Source organism: Neolamprologus brichardi, chromosome 8 (genome assembly GCF_056152115.1).
Source record: "Neolamprologus brichardi isolate AB-2024 chromosome 8, ASM5615211v1, whole genome shotgun sequence".
NCBI classification, from domain to species: domain Eukaryota; kingdom Metazoa; phylum Chordata; class Actinopteri; order Cichliformes; family Cichlidae; genus Neolamprologus; species Neolamprologus brichardi.
The window spans coordinates 6,360,006-6,378,540 of NC_142111.1; the positions used below are offsets into that span (position 1 = coordinate 6,360,006).

Below are 18,535 nucleotides of genomic sequence, written 5' to 3' on the forward strand. Positions count from 1 at the left end.
TAAGACCAGTGAATTTGGTGACCCTGTGACCTGATCGGGCTAAGGAACAATTTGTTTAAACTTGGTACCAACTGAATGTAATTGGAGGAAAATTTTGGACTTTGTTGACTTTTCCACAGAATATTAAACAAGATCTAATCAAGTTTTGGTGCACTAATGTAAGTGTACTCAAAGTGCCGCTAAGACTTGGTACTTTACCGTACTGTAGTGCCTGTTGTTTTGCTTCATATTCGATGTGCAATATTATAATCTTTTAATCCCAAAGAAAATTTAGGTAATTAAATGTGTAAGATAGCTAACATTAACAGATGGTGATGCCACTAGTTTTGCAGTTATATGAAAAATGATAGAATGACCACACTTGGAGAATATTCATCAGATTTTTGTTGTTGTCGTTTTGCTTTGGGGCTTTTTAGCAAACAGGCAAACCACAGATCTCAAACTAAACTATTTTTTAATAGCTGAACATACTGACTACATTCTGTAACTTGCTTTTTCTTACTTTTTACCTATCATATATGTATACTGCATATTTTGAAAGAACTTTTCTTTTCTTTGCATGGCCACATAGCAAAGAAACAAAGATGACTATGATTCTGATCGAACAAACTTACAATGGCACATTCTGGAATTGCAAACGAACATTTCAGCTATCAGAACATCTGGCTTACTGTTACCCACACTCTGAGAAATCGCAGGTGTGGTAAAAGTGCATTTCTTTCTTAGTGTGTGCAATTACCAAACACTAGTCATTACTGGACCCCAAAGGTAAGCTAAAACTACTTCCTGAATATGGAATAAATGCAGTATTTTTCACCCCTTTTCATATTATTCTTTTTCATAATTATGTGAACCTTTTTGAGGTACAAAAAGATGGTAAGTGGCTTGGTCCTTATGTAGCACTCTAAGGGCTTTATACATACCTCATTCACTGCAGCACTTTTTTTTGCACTTAAGTGCTTTCTAGCAAACATTCACACACATTCATGCTGTGATGAACGAATCACAGAGCACCTTTGGGTTCAGTATCTTGCCCGAGAGTACCTAAGTATGCAGGCTGGAGACTGGAGCAGCCAGGGATCGACTCACCAACCTTCCATTTAGTAGATGACCAGCTGAGCAATATATAAAGCATAAACCATATAAAGTCTCCAGGTTTACAAAGTACATCTTTACACCATTTCTTCAAGGCATAGCATTATGAAACTATCTATGCTTAGTAAGATTGAAAATGAAATTAGGAAAAGTTGTAATTTTACTCTTAGATTTTAAGGACTGGCTTTTTCTTAAGCTGTTTGGAAAGCCTTCAATGCATTATGACAAGTTTCATTGGACAGTCTGTTGCATCAGCATGATGGTGCAGTGGTTAGAGGAGTTGCCTCACAGGAAGAAGGTTATGGTTTCAAAGCCAAACCTTCCTGGAGCTTTTCTACTCCCTGAGGCTGCTGTTTTTTTGTTTTGTTTTCATCAAAGAGATTTAAAGATCCATCCTATGTTAACTACTGTTTCTAAACATATTATAAACAAAAAAGAAATATCTCATCAACTGATATTAAAGACTGGTTCATGTGTATTGTTCATCCTTAGCTCATTGACAAACCATTCTAAGCAGGCCTGGATAGGCAGGGGACCTTGTTAACACTTATCTGTTAGTCTTTAATCTTGTTATTTGATGTTCTATTTGGTCGCCATAGTTGGTTGTTGTTACTTTTAATTTTTGTAATTATTTCTGCCTGCATTTGAGTCTTCAATTTAGATTATAAATGAATACCACAACCAACAAAATGAAGCCTTTGGACAGCAGCAAGTGGCTCTTTCCTTCTTAGAGGTGACTATTGATCTTAAGCCATAGCTCACTCCTGAGTATGGGCCGGTCTTCAGGGAAACTCCTCTGGACATGTAAACCATAAAAACCAAAAGTGTCACCAGTAAAGTTGTACCACACCTTCCTAGTTCCTCCTTAACTTCGGTCCTTCCTGCTAGCTGGTTGTAGGCTTGCTGCGCAACCAGGTGATCACCCACTTGCTACAACGGCTGCCACATGTTTTCCAGAGCCCACTTCCTCTAGCTCTTCAAAAGGGAAGCATGGTCCTTGCTAATTCCCTTTCTCCTTATCACTGTAGCGGCCCAACCTTTCAACCTAGTCGCCACCACTCTGTGCAACCAGAATCATCCTGCCTGGCCAGCTTGAATACACACACTACATTGCCAAAAGAAATTGCCTGTATGCCTTCACATGCATATGAACTTGAGTGACATCTCATTCCTAATCCGTGGCATTTAATGTGATATTGGCACAACCTTTGCAGTTATAATAACTTCAACTCTTCTGGGAAGACATTCCACAAGAGTGTGTTTATGGGAATTTGTGAACATTCTTGCAGAAAGCACATACAAGTCAGACACTGATGTTCGACAAAAGGCCTGGCTCGCAGTCTATGCTCTAATTCATCCCAACGTTGTTCTATCGAGTTGTAGTCAGGACCCTGTGCTTGCCAGTCAAGTTCTTCCACACCAGACTAGCTCATCCATGTCTTTATTGGCCTTTCTTGGTGCACTGGTGTGCTGTGATGTTGGGACAAGAAGGAGCCATCCCAAATATGCTCCCACATGGTTGTCCAAAATAACTTGGTGTGTTGAAGCATTAACAATAATTTTCAGTGGGACTAAGGGGCTGAGCCCGGTTTCTGAAAAACAACCCCACACCATAATCCCCCTCCACCAAACTTTGGATGTGGCACTGTACAGTCCCACAAGTACCTTTCTCCTGACATTCACCAAACCCAGACTCGTCCATCTGATTGCCAGACAGAGAAGCTTGATTTGTTGCTCCATTAAACACGTCTCCACTGCTCTAAAGTTCTGTGGCAGCATGCTTTACACCATCAGATTAAACGCTTTGCATTGTGCTTTGTGATGCAGCTGCTTGGAAATGGAGACCCATTCCATGAAGCTCTCTAAGGGCTGTTCTCGTGCTAATCTGAAGGCCACATGAAATTTGGAGGTGTGTAGTGACTGACTCTGCAAAAAGTTGGGGACCTCTGTGCACTTGGCTTTTCAGCATCCACCGACCCCACTCTGTGATTTTACGAACCCTACTACTTTGCCACTGACTTGCTGTCATTCCCAATCACTTACTCTTTGTTATAATACCACTAACGGTCAACTGTGGAATAGTGAGTAGTGAGGAAATTTTATGACTGGACTTGTTGCACAGGTTTCATCCTATCATGGTACCACACTGGAATTCACTGAGCTTTTCTGAGAGCAACCCATTCTTTCACAAGTATTTATAGAAGCAGTCTGTGTGCCTAGGTGCTGGATATTTTATTTTATTTTATTTATTTATTCATTTTTTACACGTGGAAGTGATTGGAACACCTTATTTCAATGATTTCCATGGGTGAGTGAATACTTTTGGTAATACAGTACAGCTTCATTTGACTCTTTGTTGTGACATATGTATATGTTCCTGTATGTTTCCCTGTGTGCTCACATGCTGTCATTATGTTTAGTTTCCCTTCACAAATGGACTTTGGATTCTTTGGACTTTTATAACAGCCTTGCAATTGAATGTTTGCTTTGTATATTTCTGTCTGCAATTGGAATATGCATCTGAGTCCTCAATCTGTGTCACGGTGTACAAGGTGGACTCACGCGCTGGACTCTGGGGATTGATGCACACAAGGGAATTTATTAATGAACAATGTCCAATGAGTGTATATACAAAAGGTGTGGAGCAGTGCTATCTACAAAGGTGCGGGGCAGTGCTATCTACAAAAGGTGAGAGGGGCAGGGCTCCGGGGGAAATCCAGGTGAACACTCTTGTCTCTCTCCAAACAATCCAAACACGAATCCACTCGAACACTCAGGGAACACCAGGGAAAAGAGTTGAGAGGGTCTGCATACAAAGAAACGCTCGTTAGATTCCAAACACACAACTACATGGAAAAACACTTGCTAGACATCTCGACTTTCACTGACGCGATTCTCACAACAATCCAGCGAAGAACAGCCGTTGCTTCCTGGCTTACATGCCATCCACACTGATGAGGCACAGGTGTTTCCTCCTCCGAGGGCGTGAACCCATAATGAGTTCCACCCTGGCGAGAGAGAGAGAGAGAGAGAGAAACAGATGATCAGCGACCAGCTGAACCTTCAGGCTGTGACAATCTGAAAGATTAGGACAAAGGATTTTGTTAGGTGCTGGACGGAAAACTTTGAGGATCTCTTCAATCCCACTGACACACCTACTGTAGAGGAAGCAGAGTCTGTGGATGAGGAGGATGACTCGGCCATCTTTGTGGTAGTTAACCACACAACAGAGAGTTTTTTAACTCGGGTGGGTGAAATTCACCCTGAGTCCCTACGGGCTCTGGAGGGAAAATCATGCAGAAGTTATAGAAATTTCCCTTGGATTGGCAAATTGGGGTCGTGGTCCCTTTTTACAAGAAATGGAGCCAGAAGCTCATCCACCATGGGAAGGCCTATTCTTTCGCATGGAGGAAGGTTCTCCACAGACTACCCTACAGAGGAGAGTCTGCCCATTAGTCAAATGTTAGATTTAGGAGACAATGTGGTTTTTGTCCTGTTCATGTAAGTATGGACCAACTCTTTATTCCCTAAAGGATATTATCGGATGCATGACATTTTGCCCAACCAGTCTACATCTCTGTTGTGGACTTACAGAAGAAATTCCATTGTGTCCCTTGGAAGCTCCTAAGGGTGCTTCAGGAGTGTGGTATATTAGTCCCATTGCTCCAGTCCCTGCACAATAGCTGTGAAAGTTTGCTTTGCTTTGCACTTTGTCTGCCCTTTGTACTCAATTCTGTTCATAACTTTTATGGTCAGAATTTCTAGATGTAGACAATAGGCAGAGGATGTTGCTTTTGCTGGTCTCGGGATCTGGTCTCTGGTTTTTGCAGATGATATGGTTTTGCTGTCTTCATTAAACAATGATCTCCAGCTTACACTGAAGGGCAGTTTGCAGCAGAGTGTGACGTGGCTGGGATAAGACTCATCACCTCCAAGTATTAGGCTATGTTTCTCAGCCAGAAAACGGGGGAAAGCCCACTTTGGATTGGGAATGAGTTGCTGACCCAACTAGTGTTGTTCATGAGTGAGTGAAGAAAGGGGCAGAACACTGACAGATGGATTGGTGCTGCATCTGCAGTGTTGCAGATGTTGTATGTGTCTGTTGTAGTAAAGAGAGAGCTGAGTGTGAAAGTGAAGCTGTTTATTTACTGGCAAATCTATATTTCTATCTTGTGGGTAGTGACCAAAAGAATACGATTGCAGATAGAAATAAGCTTTCTCTGAATGGTGTTTGTGCTCTTTCTTAGAAATAGGGTCGATGAGTCATTCAAGAGGGACTCAGCGTATAAACACTATACTCCTCCGAATCAAAAGGAGCAAGTTGATGTGGTTTGTGCATCAAACTAAGATACTGTCTGGATACCTCCCAGGTGAGGTGCCCAACAGGGAGGAGTCCTCAGAGGAGGCCCACAAGGAGAACTCAGGACACGGTGGAGACATTACATCTACTGACCGGCTTGGGAATCCTAACCTTGGGATGCTAGCTTGGCAATGCTTCAGTGTCCCCACATAATTGTACTTTAGCCTTAGTTTTAATTACTTTGCCTCGTTATCCCTATTTTCCCTATTAGCCAACTAGAGAGGTGGGTGTAGATATCCCTGGCTAGGTTTCTGGCCAACTGAATCCCTGGATAAGTGAATGTGGAAAAGTACATTTTATTACAGAATAATATTACTGCTACTGCCCAGCCAAGCTTGACCTCAAATTTGGCAGCACGTGGCACGAAGGCTAAAATGAATTTGACACCACTGCGTTAGAGGCTTCCTCACAAGAGACAAGTTGTTGTACCCTAAAGTTACATTATGATATTTTACAGTGGCTTGCAAAAGTATTCGGCCCCCTTGAACTTTCCCACATTTTGTCACATTACAGCCACAAACATGAATCAGTTTTATTGGAATTCCACGTGAAAGACCAACACAAAGTGGTGTACACGTGAGAAGTGGAACGAAAATCATACATGATTCCAAACATTTTTTACAAATTAATAACTGCAAAGTGGCGAGTGCATAATTATTCAGCCCCCTTTGGTCTGAGTGCAGTCAGTTGCCCATAGACATTGCCTGATGAGTGCTAATGGCTAAATAGAGTGCACCTGTGTGTAATCTACTGTCAGTACAAATACAGCTGCTCTGTGACGGCCTCAGAGGTTGTCTAAGAGAATACTGGGAGCAACAACACCATGAAGTCCAAAGAACACACCAGACAGGTCAGGGATAAAGTTATTGAGAAATTTAAAGCAGGCTTAGGCTACAAAAAGATTTCCCAAGCCTTGAACATTCCACGGAGCACTGTTCAAGCGATCATTCAGAAATGGAAGGAGTATGGCACAACTGTAAAGAGAGACAAAGACAAAGACAAGGCCGTCCACCTAAACTCACAGGCCAAACAAGGAGAGCGCTGATCAGAAATGCAGCCAAAAGGCCCATGGTGACTCTGGACGAGCTGCAGAGATCTACAGCTCAGGTGGGGTATTCTGTCCATAGGACAACTATTAGTCGTGCACTGCACAAAGTTGGCCTTTATGCAAGAGTGGCAAGAAGAAAGCCATTGTTAACAGAAAACCATAAGAAGTCGCGTTTTGATGCATTCTCAATCATCCAGGAAAGTAAATCTCCAAAAGTTGATTCTGTTCATCTGGACGTAGCGTTTTGTGGGAGAAACGTTTCGTCACTCATCCAAGTGACTTCTTCAGTCTCAGCTGAGTGCAGGTTTCCCCAAATCTTATAAACAGTACATTTGCATAATGACTGAAACCAGCCCACTGAAGGAACAATGGGCTGGGAGGTCAGTTCCTTAATCATAATTATGCAAATTCTCATGACCATTGATCAACAACCACTGACCAAAACCCACTGATCAAAGACCACTGATCAATGGCCATGAGTCCCATTCACAGAGAGTTGGGGAATGGCTGCAATCACAGCACTGTAAGATGGTGAAAGATGTACCCTTAGGCCCCCTCCTCGATTCAGAGATGGTCTTTCCCTTTTCACGTAATTGCCTCCTTGACTCCGCGCTCAAATCAGCGTTCCTCCCTGTCCAGGATGTGTACATCCTCATCATTGAAAGTGTGTCCACTGGCCTGTAGCTGTAAATAGACTGCAGAGTCCTGGCCTGACGAGGTAGCTCTTCTGTGTTGTGCCATCCGCTTCACCAAAGGTTGTTTGGTTTCCCCAATGTATAAATCCTGGCAATCCTCCTGGCACTTAACAACGTACACTATGTTACTCTGTTTGTGTCGGGGGACCCGATCCTTGGGGTGGACCAGGTTTTGGCACAGCGTGTTTTGGGGTTTAAAAACCACAGAGACCCGGAGTTTAGAAAAAATGTGTCTCAACTGCTCTGATACTCCTGACACATATGGGATCACTACAGGTTTTCACTTGGGCAGCGGTTGTCCTTCTCTCCTGGATCGGCTGGAGCTTTCTTTAGGTGCCTTTCCAGCTTTGACAAAAGTCCAGCTGGGATAACCACATTTACTCAGGGCCTTCTTGATGTGATGTTCTTCTGCCTCCCTGGCTGCTGTGTCAGTGGGGATGGTGTTCGCTCTGTGTTGTAGCGTCCTGATGACACCCAGTTTGTGCTCCAGTGGATGATGAGAGTCAAACCTTAGATACCGATCCATATGTGTAGGTTTACGGTACACGTCAGCTTTTAGATGTCCCCCATTACTGAGGGAAATCTCACAGTCTAAGAAGGCTAACCTGCCACTTTTCATATCCTCCCTGGTGAATTTGATGTGTCGGTCCACCGAGTTAATGTGATCCATGAATTGTGGTACATCCTGAGATTTGATTTTCACCCAGGTGTCATCCGCATATCTGAACCAATGGCTTGGTGGTGTTCCAGGGTAGGATAGCAAAGTCCTCTTTTCCACTTCTTCCATGTACAAATTGGCCACGATGGGTGAAACTGGGGAGCCCATGGCACACCCGTGTTTCTGCCTGTAGAACTGACCCTTGTATGTGAAGCAGGTGGAATGAAGACACAGGTCCAAAAGCAAACACACTTGGTCGATGCTGAGAGTGGTCCTGTTGCTGAGGTTGGTGTCATCCTGTAATCTCTTACGGACTACCTCCAACGCTTCCGTGATTGGGATGCAAGTGAAGAGAGATGTTTGGGAAAACCTGCAGTCAGCTGAGACTGATTAAGTCACTTGGATGAATGACGAAACGTTTCTCCCACAAAACGCTACGTCCAGATGAACAGAATCAACTTCTGGAGACATAAGAAGTCCCGTTTGCAGTTTGCCACAAGCCATGTGGGGGACACAGCAAACATGTGAAGAAGGTGCTCTGGTCAGATGACACCAAAATGGAACTTTTTGGCCAAAATGCAAAACGCTATGTGTGGCGGAAAACTAACACTGCACATCACTCTGAACACACCATCCCCACTGTCAAATATGGTGGTGGCAGCATCATGCTCTGGGGGTGCTTCTCTTCAGCAGGGACAGGGAAGCTGGTCAGAGTTGATGGGAAGATGGATGGAGCCAAATACAGGGAAATCTTGGAAGAAAACCTCTTGGAGTCTGCAAAAGACTTAAGACTGGGGCAGAGGTTCACCTTCCAGCAGGACAACGACCCTAAACATAAAGCCAGGGCAACAATGGGATGGTTTAAAACAAAACACATCCATGTGTTAGGTTGGTCCAGTCAAAGTCCAGATCTAAATCCAATCGAGAATCTGTGGCAAGATCTGAAAACTGCTGTTCACAAATGCTGCCCATCTAATCTGACTGAGCTGGAGCTGTTTTGCAAAGAAGAATGGGCAAGGATTTCAGTCTCTAGATGTGCAAAGCTGGTAGAGACATACCCTAAAAGACTGGCAGCTGTAATTGCAGCAGAAGGTGGTTCTACAAAGTATTGACTCAGGGGGCTGAATAATTACGCACACCCCACTTTGCAGTTATTTATTTGTAAAAAAATGTTTGGAATCATGTATGATTTTCGTTCCACTTCTCACGTGTACACCACTTTGTATTGGTCTTTCACGTGGAATTCCAATAAAATTGATTCATGTTTGTGGCTGTAATGTGACAAAATGTGGAAAAGTTCAAGGGGGCCGAATACTTTTGCAAGCCACTGTATTCTGTGGAAGTGCACAGCATTTGTATAAAGTATTGCTTGAGAGGTGATTGATTGATTGTTGTAATGAAAAACTTAAAAAGAATCAGTATATGCTGAGATACTTGTTAGAGAATGCATCACCAAAAGGCCCAGATTAAATAAGTTTAAAAAGGGCATTTCTTTAGTGTGTTCACTCTTTACTCCAGATCAAGCTGTAAAACCTTTACCAGCAGCTAACAGTAAGTTATTCTAGCACAGATCATGTAATTTATAAAAGTAAACTGATTCTGTGTTTCAGAGGCACATGTGAAAATTCACATTGTTGGATATAATGGAGCAGTAACTAAATAAAGTGACCTTTGATTAAACTCATTGCATGTGTGTACTATTACTGTACAGATTTAATGGAACATGCTCATAAACATCTTGCAAATGTTAGACAGTAAATTTTGTGCAGTTTTACATCTTTGAATACTTTTACACAGAGAGAAATTTGAGGGGAAACACCAGGGGGACTGGAAATTAACATGTTAAAACAATCACCGTTCAAACAGGTTCTTTCTTTTCAGTGACATATTTATAAATGTTACTGAAAAGAAAGAACCTGTAGATTGGTTTTGGACAGTTTACTTGGCCTGAAGTGGAGAGTCTGGTGACAAGCTTTTAATGCTTTTCTCAGTGAAACTGGCTTTGGAGCAACCCTGCAGAGTTGCACCATCATCTTGGGAAGATTACAAATTTTTGTGGTGTCTCACTGAAAGTTTAGCTATAAATAAAACATTATGTATTAAAATTAGAAAATAATCAGGCTCAGCCAAACCTTTCCACAGAATACAGAGTTTAAGGTTCATGAATCAACTGTCTGCTAAATTCCAAGTTATTGCACTATTTTGTTCTTTAAAGCTTCCACTTACAAAATGTTTTAAAACATAAGTTCCCCTTCTTTAACACAGTTCAAAATGAATCTGTGCAACTATAAACCTCAGAAACAGAAGATCACGTTCATCTTGCTGCATAGATGAATCATAACGAACTTTGAGGGTTTTTGGGTCTTTATATGCATAGATAATACGCATTATATTTTGTCAACCATTGCACTTGAATATTTTCAGTTTTATTTTTTTTAATTTGCATCCCCGCATCCTCACCCGCTGCCACCAGCAGCACCACCGTCACTTCGCAGGCAAACGAGGCTTTTCTGCCCGACATTATCTTCATCCAGACTCCGCTGGAAAGGAAGCTGAAATGACGGATGCGATCATGGGAGAGGTAGCAGGGGATAGTTTATTTACATCGGAAGAGGCTCTGTAAGTTTAGAGGGAAGCCGATGCGTGTGTCTCCCTCTACTTTCACGGACCCCCTCCTCCTCCGCTGGCAGAAATTTATAAAGAACAAAAAATCTGACGAGGGAGGGAGGGGGGTTGATATACGCCGAGGCTGAAATCGAGAGGCGAACCCAGGGAAAGAGGAGTAATTCGTACCCGTGACTTTCCCCCTCTTAGTCCCCCAAAAGGAGGGGGAAAAGTCGCAATATTGGAAACGGAAAGGAATGAGGTTCTAAAGGTGTGAAAACGACTGCAATTGTGGATACTTTATATATTTTTATTTCGAAAAAATATGGCCGAGAACGTTCTGGACTCTGGCCCGCCTTCAGCCAAGAGGCCTAAACTCTCCTCTCCGGCACTTTCCGCGTCCGCCAGCGATGGAAACGGTAAGTACTGGCTCAGGTTGTAATTTGGTTTGGTGTTATTCGTTGAGTTTTTTGTTTTTGAACGGCTCGTGGTTACTTAAAAGAGGAGGGAAACGCGGGATTACGCTTCTGTTTTTGTCGTAGCTTGCTAATGTTAGCGTGCTAGTAGTACGTGAAGAAACGCTCCCCGTCTAGCTCGCATGCTAACAGCCATTTTAGCCGGAGGTAGCTACTAGCCATTCAGCTAGCGCTAGGCTAGTCCACTCGAACGCGGATCCTGTCCTGACGGTCCCGTGTCTAATGACTACTTTAGCCGGGCTGTTTGTAACCCCATTGCCAGTCAAACTTACGATGAAGTTTCTTGGTGTCATAGAGTTGTCTTAAATTGACAGCCATGTATACGTACTGCTATTCTGTACTCGAGTTTTTAGGCTGCTAGGGTTTAAAACAACCTTGTTTTGCCCCATCATAACTCGGACCCTTTCTTAACTGCCGTAAGCCATCGTTAATGATGTTAGCGAAGACAGAGGTTGCAGACGGTGGTGCTGCTAGCCTGGTGAGAGCTAAATTTAGGCCCACGGGTCCGACTGATTGTTAAGCTCAAACTGCCATTGTTGGTACGTTTTTTTTTCTGCGTGTGTGTGTGGATGGCGTGTGGCAGCAGCTGGAATAGTGGCCCGAGAACGAAACGGTGGAGCATGGACACAGCGCCATGCCTAACCACCGAGCTGCTAACCAGAAAGCCCAGTTAGTGACCGAATACTACTACACGCACGAAATATTCACCCAGATTTCATCACTTAGACATTCACTCAGTCGTTACACCAAAGCCAGCTGCGTCTCTGCCCGCCTGCTCGGCAATAAGAGATACCATTACAGTTAAATTAGTCAGGCACTGCACACATTTCCGTCACCTTGCAAAGTATATATCGATGACAGACGCATTACTGCCAAAAGATAAACACGATCTGAGGATGTAATTAACTACACTCAAAATTATTCTTCGTGTCACTGCCATGAAGTGTGGTTGTTGCCGAAAGATGCTTCCCGTTGATGTCTCCAGTTGTCTTTAAATCGTAGCATTAATTGAACTGCAGATTATTTTCATGGATGGTAGGTCTATTTGAAAAAGCATTTGGTCTACAAAACAACAAGAAATAGTAAAGGTGCTACCTAAATACCTTAGTTAGTTCAGATAGCTCCCAAAACCCAAACTTTAACATTTACAGCAATGCAATACTTAAAACAAACAAACAAAAAAAAAAACCTGTTACTCAAATGTTATAGCACTGAACCAGTGAACCCGTTGCATTTGTATTTTAAATAAGGGTTAAGTAATTATTTGTCTAATACTTCTGCTTCCTGAGGGGAAAAAGTTAAGTGTGGACAGAATAAAAGCATGTTTCAAATGTTTGTGAGCTGCAGTGAATTTATGTTTAACTTAGTTATGTTTAATTGCTGACTGCCACATTTCTTTGTAATGTGTCAGATACCTAACTGATTGTAATGTGTATGTTACACATTACTTGGTAATGTGTAGCATAAAAATTGTGTTTGACTGAACGGAATATAGCCTGCTAAAGCTTGGATTGCTGTTCGCACTAGAAAGAATTTATCCCCTGTCCCTGTGTTACCAATTTTTGTGGCCTTACTTCGATGAAATAGTCCATTTGTCAGCCTGTCTGTGCAACACTTTGAATGTCTTTACTGATCAGAGACTCTTTCTTTAAACTTGGGTAGTAAGATTAGTTTTAAATCACACATCACACTGTTGGTTTACTGTTTTTGCTTGGATACAAAGCCTGCCACTAAAAACTTATCTGTCTCTGCAGATAGTAGATAGTACAGTAGATACTACAGATTTTTTTTCTCTCTCTTGACTAGAAGTGGTGGTTATTATTGTCCCTCACTTTGCTTCATTCAGCATTGTTGGTCATTGTTGGTTAGCTGCTATACTTTGTCATGCCATTTTCTCTTTTACAAAATGTGTTAGACTCACAAGATGCATAGTGTGTCAAATGAATATCGTCCTACTCGTGTCACAGCTGATCACACTTTTGGTCATGTCATATGGAGGGAAAAATGCTTGGACAACACTGTTTTTATTTTATTCATCATATAAGTTTGTCATGTTGCCCATCTCTAAATCATTTACTGGTTCGGTGCTCAGTGTTGTTGCATTGGATAGTATGTTTTAAATTTCTGATGTGAGAAAACTGGTCATGCATGATCAGCTTTCATCAATTTTTGATGTCAAGCAAGTGATCACATTTTCACTTGGTCATGCTTAAATATGATGGATTATACCAGCTTAACATAGCTGTGGTCCCTGTTGTCCTCCTCCTCGCTCTTTCTCTGCTTTTTTTGCCTTCCTGAACTTGCCTTTCTTCATTTCAGATTTCGGATCTCTTTTTGAATTGGAGCACGACCTCCCAGATGAGCTCATCAGCTCCAATGAACCAGGTCTGGTCAATGGCGGGGACCCTAACCAGCTGCACACCACTCTAGGAGGAGGACCGGCATTGTTGGGTCCTGGAGGCGGTGGTGGAGGGGCAGGAGGATTGGGTCTTGGGCTTGGTCATGGTCCTGGGGGAGTTGGTGGAGGGCAGGATGCAGTGGCCAAGCATAAACAGCTGTCAGAGCTTTTGCGTGCAGGGGCAACACCCTCAACTCAGCCGGGGCACCAAGGAGCCATGGGTAGCCCAGGAGGCCCCGCTGCCATGGGGCAGCACTTAGCGAACATGAAGGCGTCCCCTGGTCAGGGGCCTCAGCAGATGATGGGCCAAGGACAACACCTTTCCCCTCAGCAGCAGGCCAACATGATGCAGCAGCAGAGTGCTGCAGGTGGAATGATCAGGACCATGATGGGAGCACAGCAGAAAGGCAGTAATGGACAGCAGCAGCCAGGCATGATTGGGAACCAGGTGATTAATGGCTCTCCAAGGATGGGTTTCGGCAATCAGGGGATGGTCGGTGGCAGCAACCTTTTGGCTGAGACCCTACAGCAGCCGGGAGCTGGGGGCCAGGCTGGGATAAGAGGCCAGCAGCCTGGAGCAATGAACAAGGTAGGCAGTGCTTCAGTTGCAGACTTATAGATTTTTTTTTTTTTTTTAAAGGAAAAAAAAAATCTATATTTGCAAGACGCTTGCAAATGCAAAATAGTGGAAATTAAGCCTTGCACACACTTACTCTTATTTGCCTTAATAGTAATTTGTTCATCTGTGAGGTAATTTTCTAAATGAGACTGAATTTTCTTCAGCCTTACAATTTCAAAACCTAAGAATTTAAGCAGGCATAGATGTATAATTATGAAAGGTGTTCTCACGTTTTTTCATTGTTAACAAAGTTCTATTTGGAGACACTTAGAGTTAAGACATAATGTTTAGGTGCACAAGAAATTCTCAAATCCTGTTTTTATTTCTTAGAATTTCTTATTCTTTGCTGCGGACTTCAGTTTGTTCTCAGATGGTTAAAGGTTCATGGTTGTATTTGTTTATTTTAACAAACGCAAGTAGTGCACTTGGGTTTGTTTTTTTGGAGTCCATCTGTGTGATTGACAGTCCCACAGGAGTGATGGTAAAATGTTGTAGCTGCAGGTACTGGTGATGAAGACGATTCACTGTGGTAGAGCTACTGATGGTTGTTTTTTACCCAATCAAATGCAATGAGTGGGATTCCTGGTTAGGAATAGGTTAAAGAAAAAACTCTGAGCTTGTGTTGGCCTCCTCAGTGTGGAGGGAGAAAAGAGAATTGCATCAGAATTGCTGTTGCATTCTCTCCTACTGTGAATTGCTGTTTTCGTTTGTTTCAGGTTGTATTCTAATGATGTGGTTAAAACATGTTCTATCTCAACTACTGTGAGATTTCATTGACTTAGTTGCTCCTTTTTAACTTTCGGTCTTATGAAGTTCATGGTTTGAGGAAATATCCACAAATCCAGTTTATTTAACAACTGAGACTTGGGTTCTTGAGACTTGATTACACTACAAGATTATTTGGTAAAATAAGAGCACAACGTGCTGGCATGTTTAGAGCTCAGATGCTCAAGTCATCCTCATATCAGTGACAAGCAGTTTAACAAAAAGAAGGCATAGAATTATTTTAAGTCTTGTTTTATCCTTGTCTTCATTATTGACAAAAATTAAAATAACTTGTATTTTCATTTGCTAGATGGGGATGATGGGGAATCCAGGGGGGCCCTTTGGAGGCCCATATGGAAGTCAAGGAAATCAAGGTCTGGGAGGCGCAGGGCTGGGCCCTCAGCTCCAGAACAAAGGTTCCATGGCTAATAGCATGGCCCAGTTCAATGTGGACAAGAAGAACCAGCCCATGCAAGGAATGGGCGCCATGGTAAGGAAGAGATGATCAAGAGAATGTTTTCAATAAATAAGTTGTATTCTGATCCGTGTTATGAATTAGTAGATTACTATAAACTCTAGGACAGTACCAGATACTGATGCTGGTTGATAGCCAGTAATGATGAAAATGTTTTCTGTTATTTTATTTTTATCAAATTGTATCAGTGAATCAGAAGATCTTCATTTAAAAAAAAAACAACAAAACAAACAACTTGCATGTTTAAAATATTTTAGTTCTCCATCATACTGGTTGTGAGCGTTTAGCAAAAATTGATGTGAAAGAGTCAGACAATACAGATATCTGTCAAATCTATCATTTAATCTCCCAACACAATCAGAAACTAGATTACCTCTTCCTGCTGCATTACCTCTTCATGTCCTGTCATTTGACTTGAGCACTCAGTACTCTAGTATTGCTGTAAACACCATCCTTTTATTTTCATCCTCCACCTCCTCTTCCATTTCTGCTCCCTCTAATCTTCTGCCTTCTCTTTATTCTGTTTCTTTTCTCTTATTTCCTCCGTCTCACCTTGTCTTGTTGTCGCCCACTTTCTTTCCAGGGCACGCAGCAGTCACAGACAGGTGTGGGTGGTCCCACAGGTGCACCTGTGGGAGGAGCCCCCGGGATGGTGCCGGGCGCTCAAGCAGTTGGTACCCAGGTTTCTGCAGCATCCGCTGCAGCTGGAGCACCGCCCACAGCCGACCCTGAAAAACGCAAGCTAATCCAGCAGCAACTGGTACTCCTGCTACATGCACACAAGTGCCAGCGGCGGGAGCAGGCCAATGGTGAAGTCTGGCAGTGCAACCTGCCCCACTGCCGGACTATGAAGAATGTCCTCAACCATATGACTCACTGCCAGGCTGGGAAGTCCTGTCAGGGTAAGTAGAAGGATGCTGCATCCTCCTGGTAACACTGGATAAAATAATCCCCTCTGTAGCTGTCAAGCTGGCAACGTTCCTCGTAATGAAAATATATCTCACCTATTAAAATGGTTTAGTGCTTAAGCACATGAAGCTTAATTTTATTATGCTACCTGATTTTTGAGAGTAGTACTTAAGAAAAAAACCCCAGCCCCCCTCCCCCCTCCTTCTCTAATACACATCCATTTCCCAACTCCTGATTCCATATCTGTTTTGCCTCATTGACCAACAGTTGCTCACTGTGCATCATCGAGGCAGATCATCTCCCACTGGAAGAATTGCACGCGACATGATTGTCCTGTCTGCCTGCCGCTGAAGAATGCCGGGGACAAGAGGAACACGCAGTGTGAGTGTCTGTATCCGACCAAACAAAAGAATATACCTTCCTTCATACCATTGGATAAATTTTTTAGATACTGTGCTGTTATCATTATCAATATATTTACACATTTATATTGTGTAAATATATTAATAATGACAAAGTCTGATGTTAAGAATCAGAATACTTTATTAATCCCGAAGGAAATTAGGGGTTAACGTTCTAATGCTGATAATGTAAGTATGATTTTGTACTGGGTTTGAAATGACAGCGTTGTTTTGAATATACTAGTCAGTATTATATTATAGCACAAAAATAGAATAATTTTTGCTGAATTTTGTTTAAGTATTCAGTAAATGATTTTTTTTTTTTTTTAAATTCTAAGCTGATTTTATTTATCCATAACTTTTGCTTTTTGTGTTCTTACAGCTCTACTTGCAGGGGCTGCTACAGGACTAGGCAGCTCACTTGGTACAATCCCTGGTAGCCAACCAAGTGCTCCTAATCTCAATCAGCCGAGCCAGATTGATCCCAGCTCTATAGAAAGGGCCTATGCTGCTCTGGGCCTCACCTACCAAGGGAACCAAATCCAGGCTCAGACTTCCCAGCCTAACATGCCCAACCAAGGCCTTCAAGGGCAGGCTGGTGTCAGGCCTCTGAACCCAATGGGTGAGTTTAGTTTATTTTCAGTAAAAAGACATTGTCTGAATTGTCTGCTCTTTTACAGCTTAATGCTAAGCATTTCTTTTTTTCAATGCCCGCAAGCGGTTAGGACCTTCAGCTTTCAGAATGAGTGAATTGTATACTTAAAGTGGCTTTTCAAAAGCTGTTTATCGCTGGTGGGAGCTATGAAGATAGCTATATAAAATTGTCTGTCAGATGTCTCCATTAAAAATAATCATCTCAAGAATATGTTCCATGCTATGTAGCTAATCCTAACCCCTGGACATGTTGAAAAACATGTCCAGGCAAAAGCTTGTCCATTGTGTCCTATTGTTAGGATGACACTGAGAATAAACATATATAATTTCCTTTCTTTTCTATGCTGTGTAGGTGTGAATCCTATGGGAGTGAATGGAGGTGTGGGTGCTTCCCCTCAGAGCCAGCAAGCTAGTCTGCTGCAAGATACAATGATGCATCTTAATATGAACAACCAGGGGTAAGAACAAACACAAAAGCTGTATTGTATTGTATTTATTTTTTTAAAGATTTGGTCAGTTCTACATGAGTTTAGGACATTTATTTTACGAAGCCATTTAAAGGATTCACTCGGTCTTTTCTAGCCTGAATGATGCTGGTGGGGTCGGTTCCATGCCCACAGCAGCCCCTCCCTCCGCCACAGGCATGAGGAAAAGCTGGCATGAGGACATCACACAGGATCTACGAAATCATTTGGTACACAAGCTGTAAGTATTAAAGAGAAAAGCTGCATTATTTATTTAGTTTTGGACTGCACATAGGATCGCAATTAGCATTGCTGTGCGAATACATAAAAAAAAAGGGGGGGGGGGCTTGTTTTTTTTTTTTTTAAGTTCCATTCATCTGCCTGGATATAAAAATTTAGGTGTCGTGTATTTCTGTAGTCATAAATAGAAAACATACTGGTGGATTATCATATTAAATATGGTGAATGTTTCAGAAATAGATGGAGGGTTATCTGCTTGGTTTCATCAAGTTTTTTTTTCTTCCTTTTTTTCTGGGATCTGAATGATGCCATCGAGACTGGATATCCATGTCATGTTCATCTCAGACACATACCTCTGTCCGCGCTGTAGTTAAAAACTACACAATTTCCACCATTTTTTCCTTCATCCTGTTTTCTGTCCTCCTCTTTACTTGTCCCTCCACAGTGTCCAGGCCATCTTTCCGACTCCAGATCCCGCTGCCCTCAAGGACCGTCGAATGGAGAACCTGGTGGCTTATGCCCGAAAAGTTGAGGGTGACATGTATGAATCGGCTAACAGCAGAGTAAGTTGCTCTTTCCACTTGAGAAATCAGTGGTGTCGGTGTTTCAGTATCTATGTCAGTCATTGTGCTGTCATTACTTGTTCATTAAATTTATAGCAGCAGGTGAACCCT

The 18,535-nt window shown here is 42.4% G+C and overlaps 1 protein-coding gene across 5 annotated transcripts in view; it reads left to right on the plus strand.

Moving 5' to 3' along the window:
• The first annotated feature begins 10,402 nt into the window (after positions 1 to 10,402).
• The window catches only part of ep300a (EP300 lysine acetyltransferase a), a 30,571-nt gene continuing 22,438 nt past the window's right edge, over positions 10,403 to 18,535 (plus strand). For 3 of the 5 annotated variants that reach the window (XM_087845335.1, XM_087845337.1, XM_087845338.1), the window contains exons 1-9: positions 10,403 to 10,879; positions 13,256 to 13,923; positions 15,029 to 15,208; positions 15,777 to 16,095; positions 16,370 to 16,489; positions 16,886 to 17,125; positions 17,510 to 17,615; positions 17,740 to 17,862; positions 18,307 to 18,424. In XM_087845335.1, coding sequence (XP_087701461.1) covers positions 10,786 to 10,879; positions 13,256 to 13,923; positions 15,029 to 15,208; positions 15,777 to 16,095; positions 16,370 to 16,489; positions 16,886 to 17,125; positions 17,510 to 17,615; positions 17,740 to 17,862; positions 18,307 to 18,424 — 1,968 coding nt within the window. In that variant the 5' untranslated portion in view covers positions 10,403 to 10,785. The remainder of the gene's footprint in view (positions 10,880 to 13,255; positions 13,924 to 15,028; positions 15,209 to 15,776; positions 16,096 to 16,369; positions 16,490 to 16,885; positions 17,126 to 17,509; positions 17,616 to 17,739; positions 17,863 to 18,306; positions 18,425 to 18,535) is intronic. The other 2 variants (XM_087845336.1, XM_087845339.1) reach the window with 1 other exon arrangement.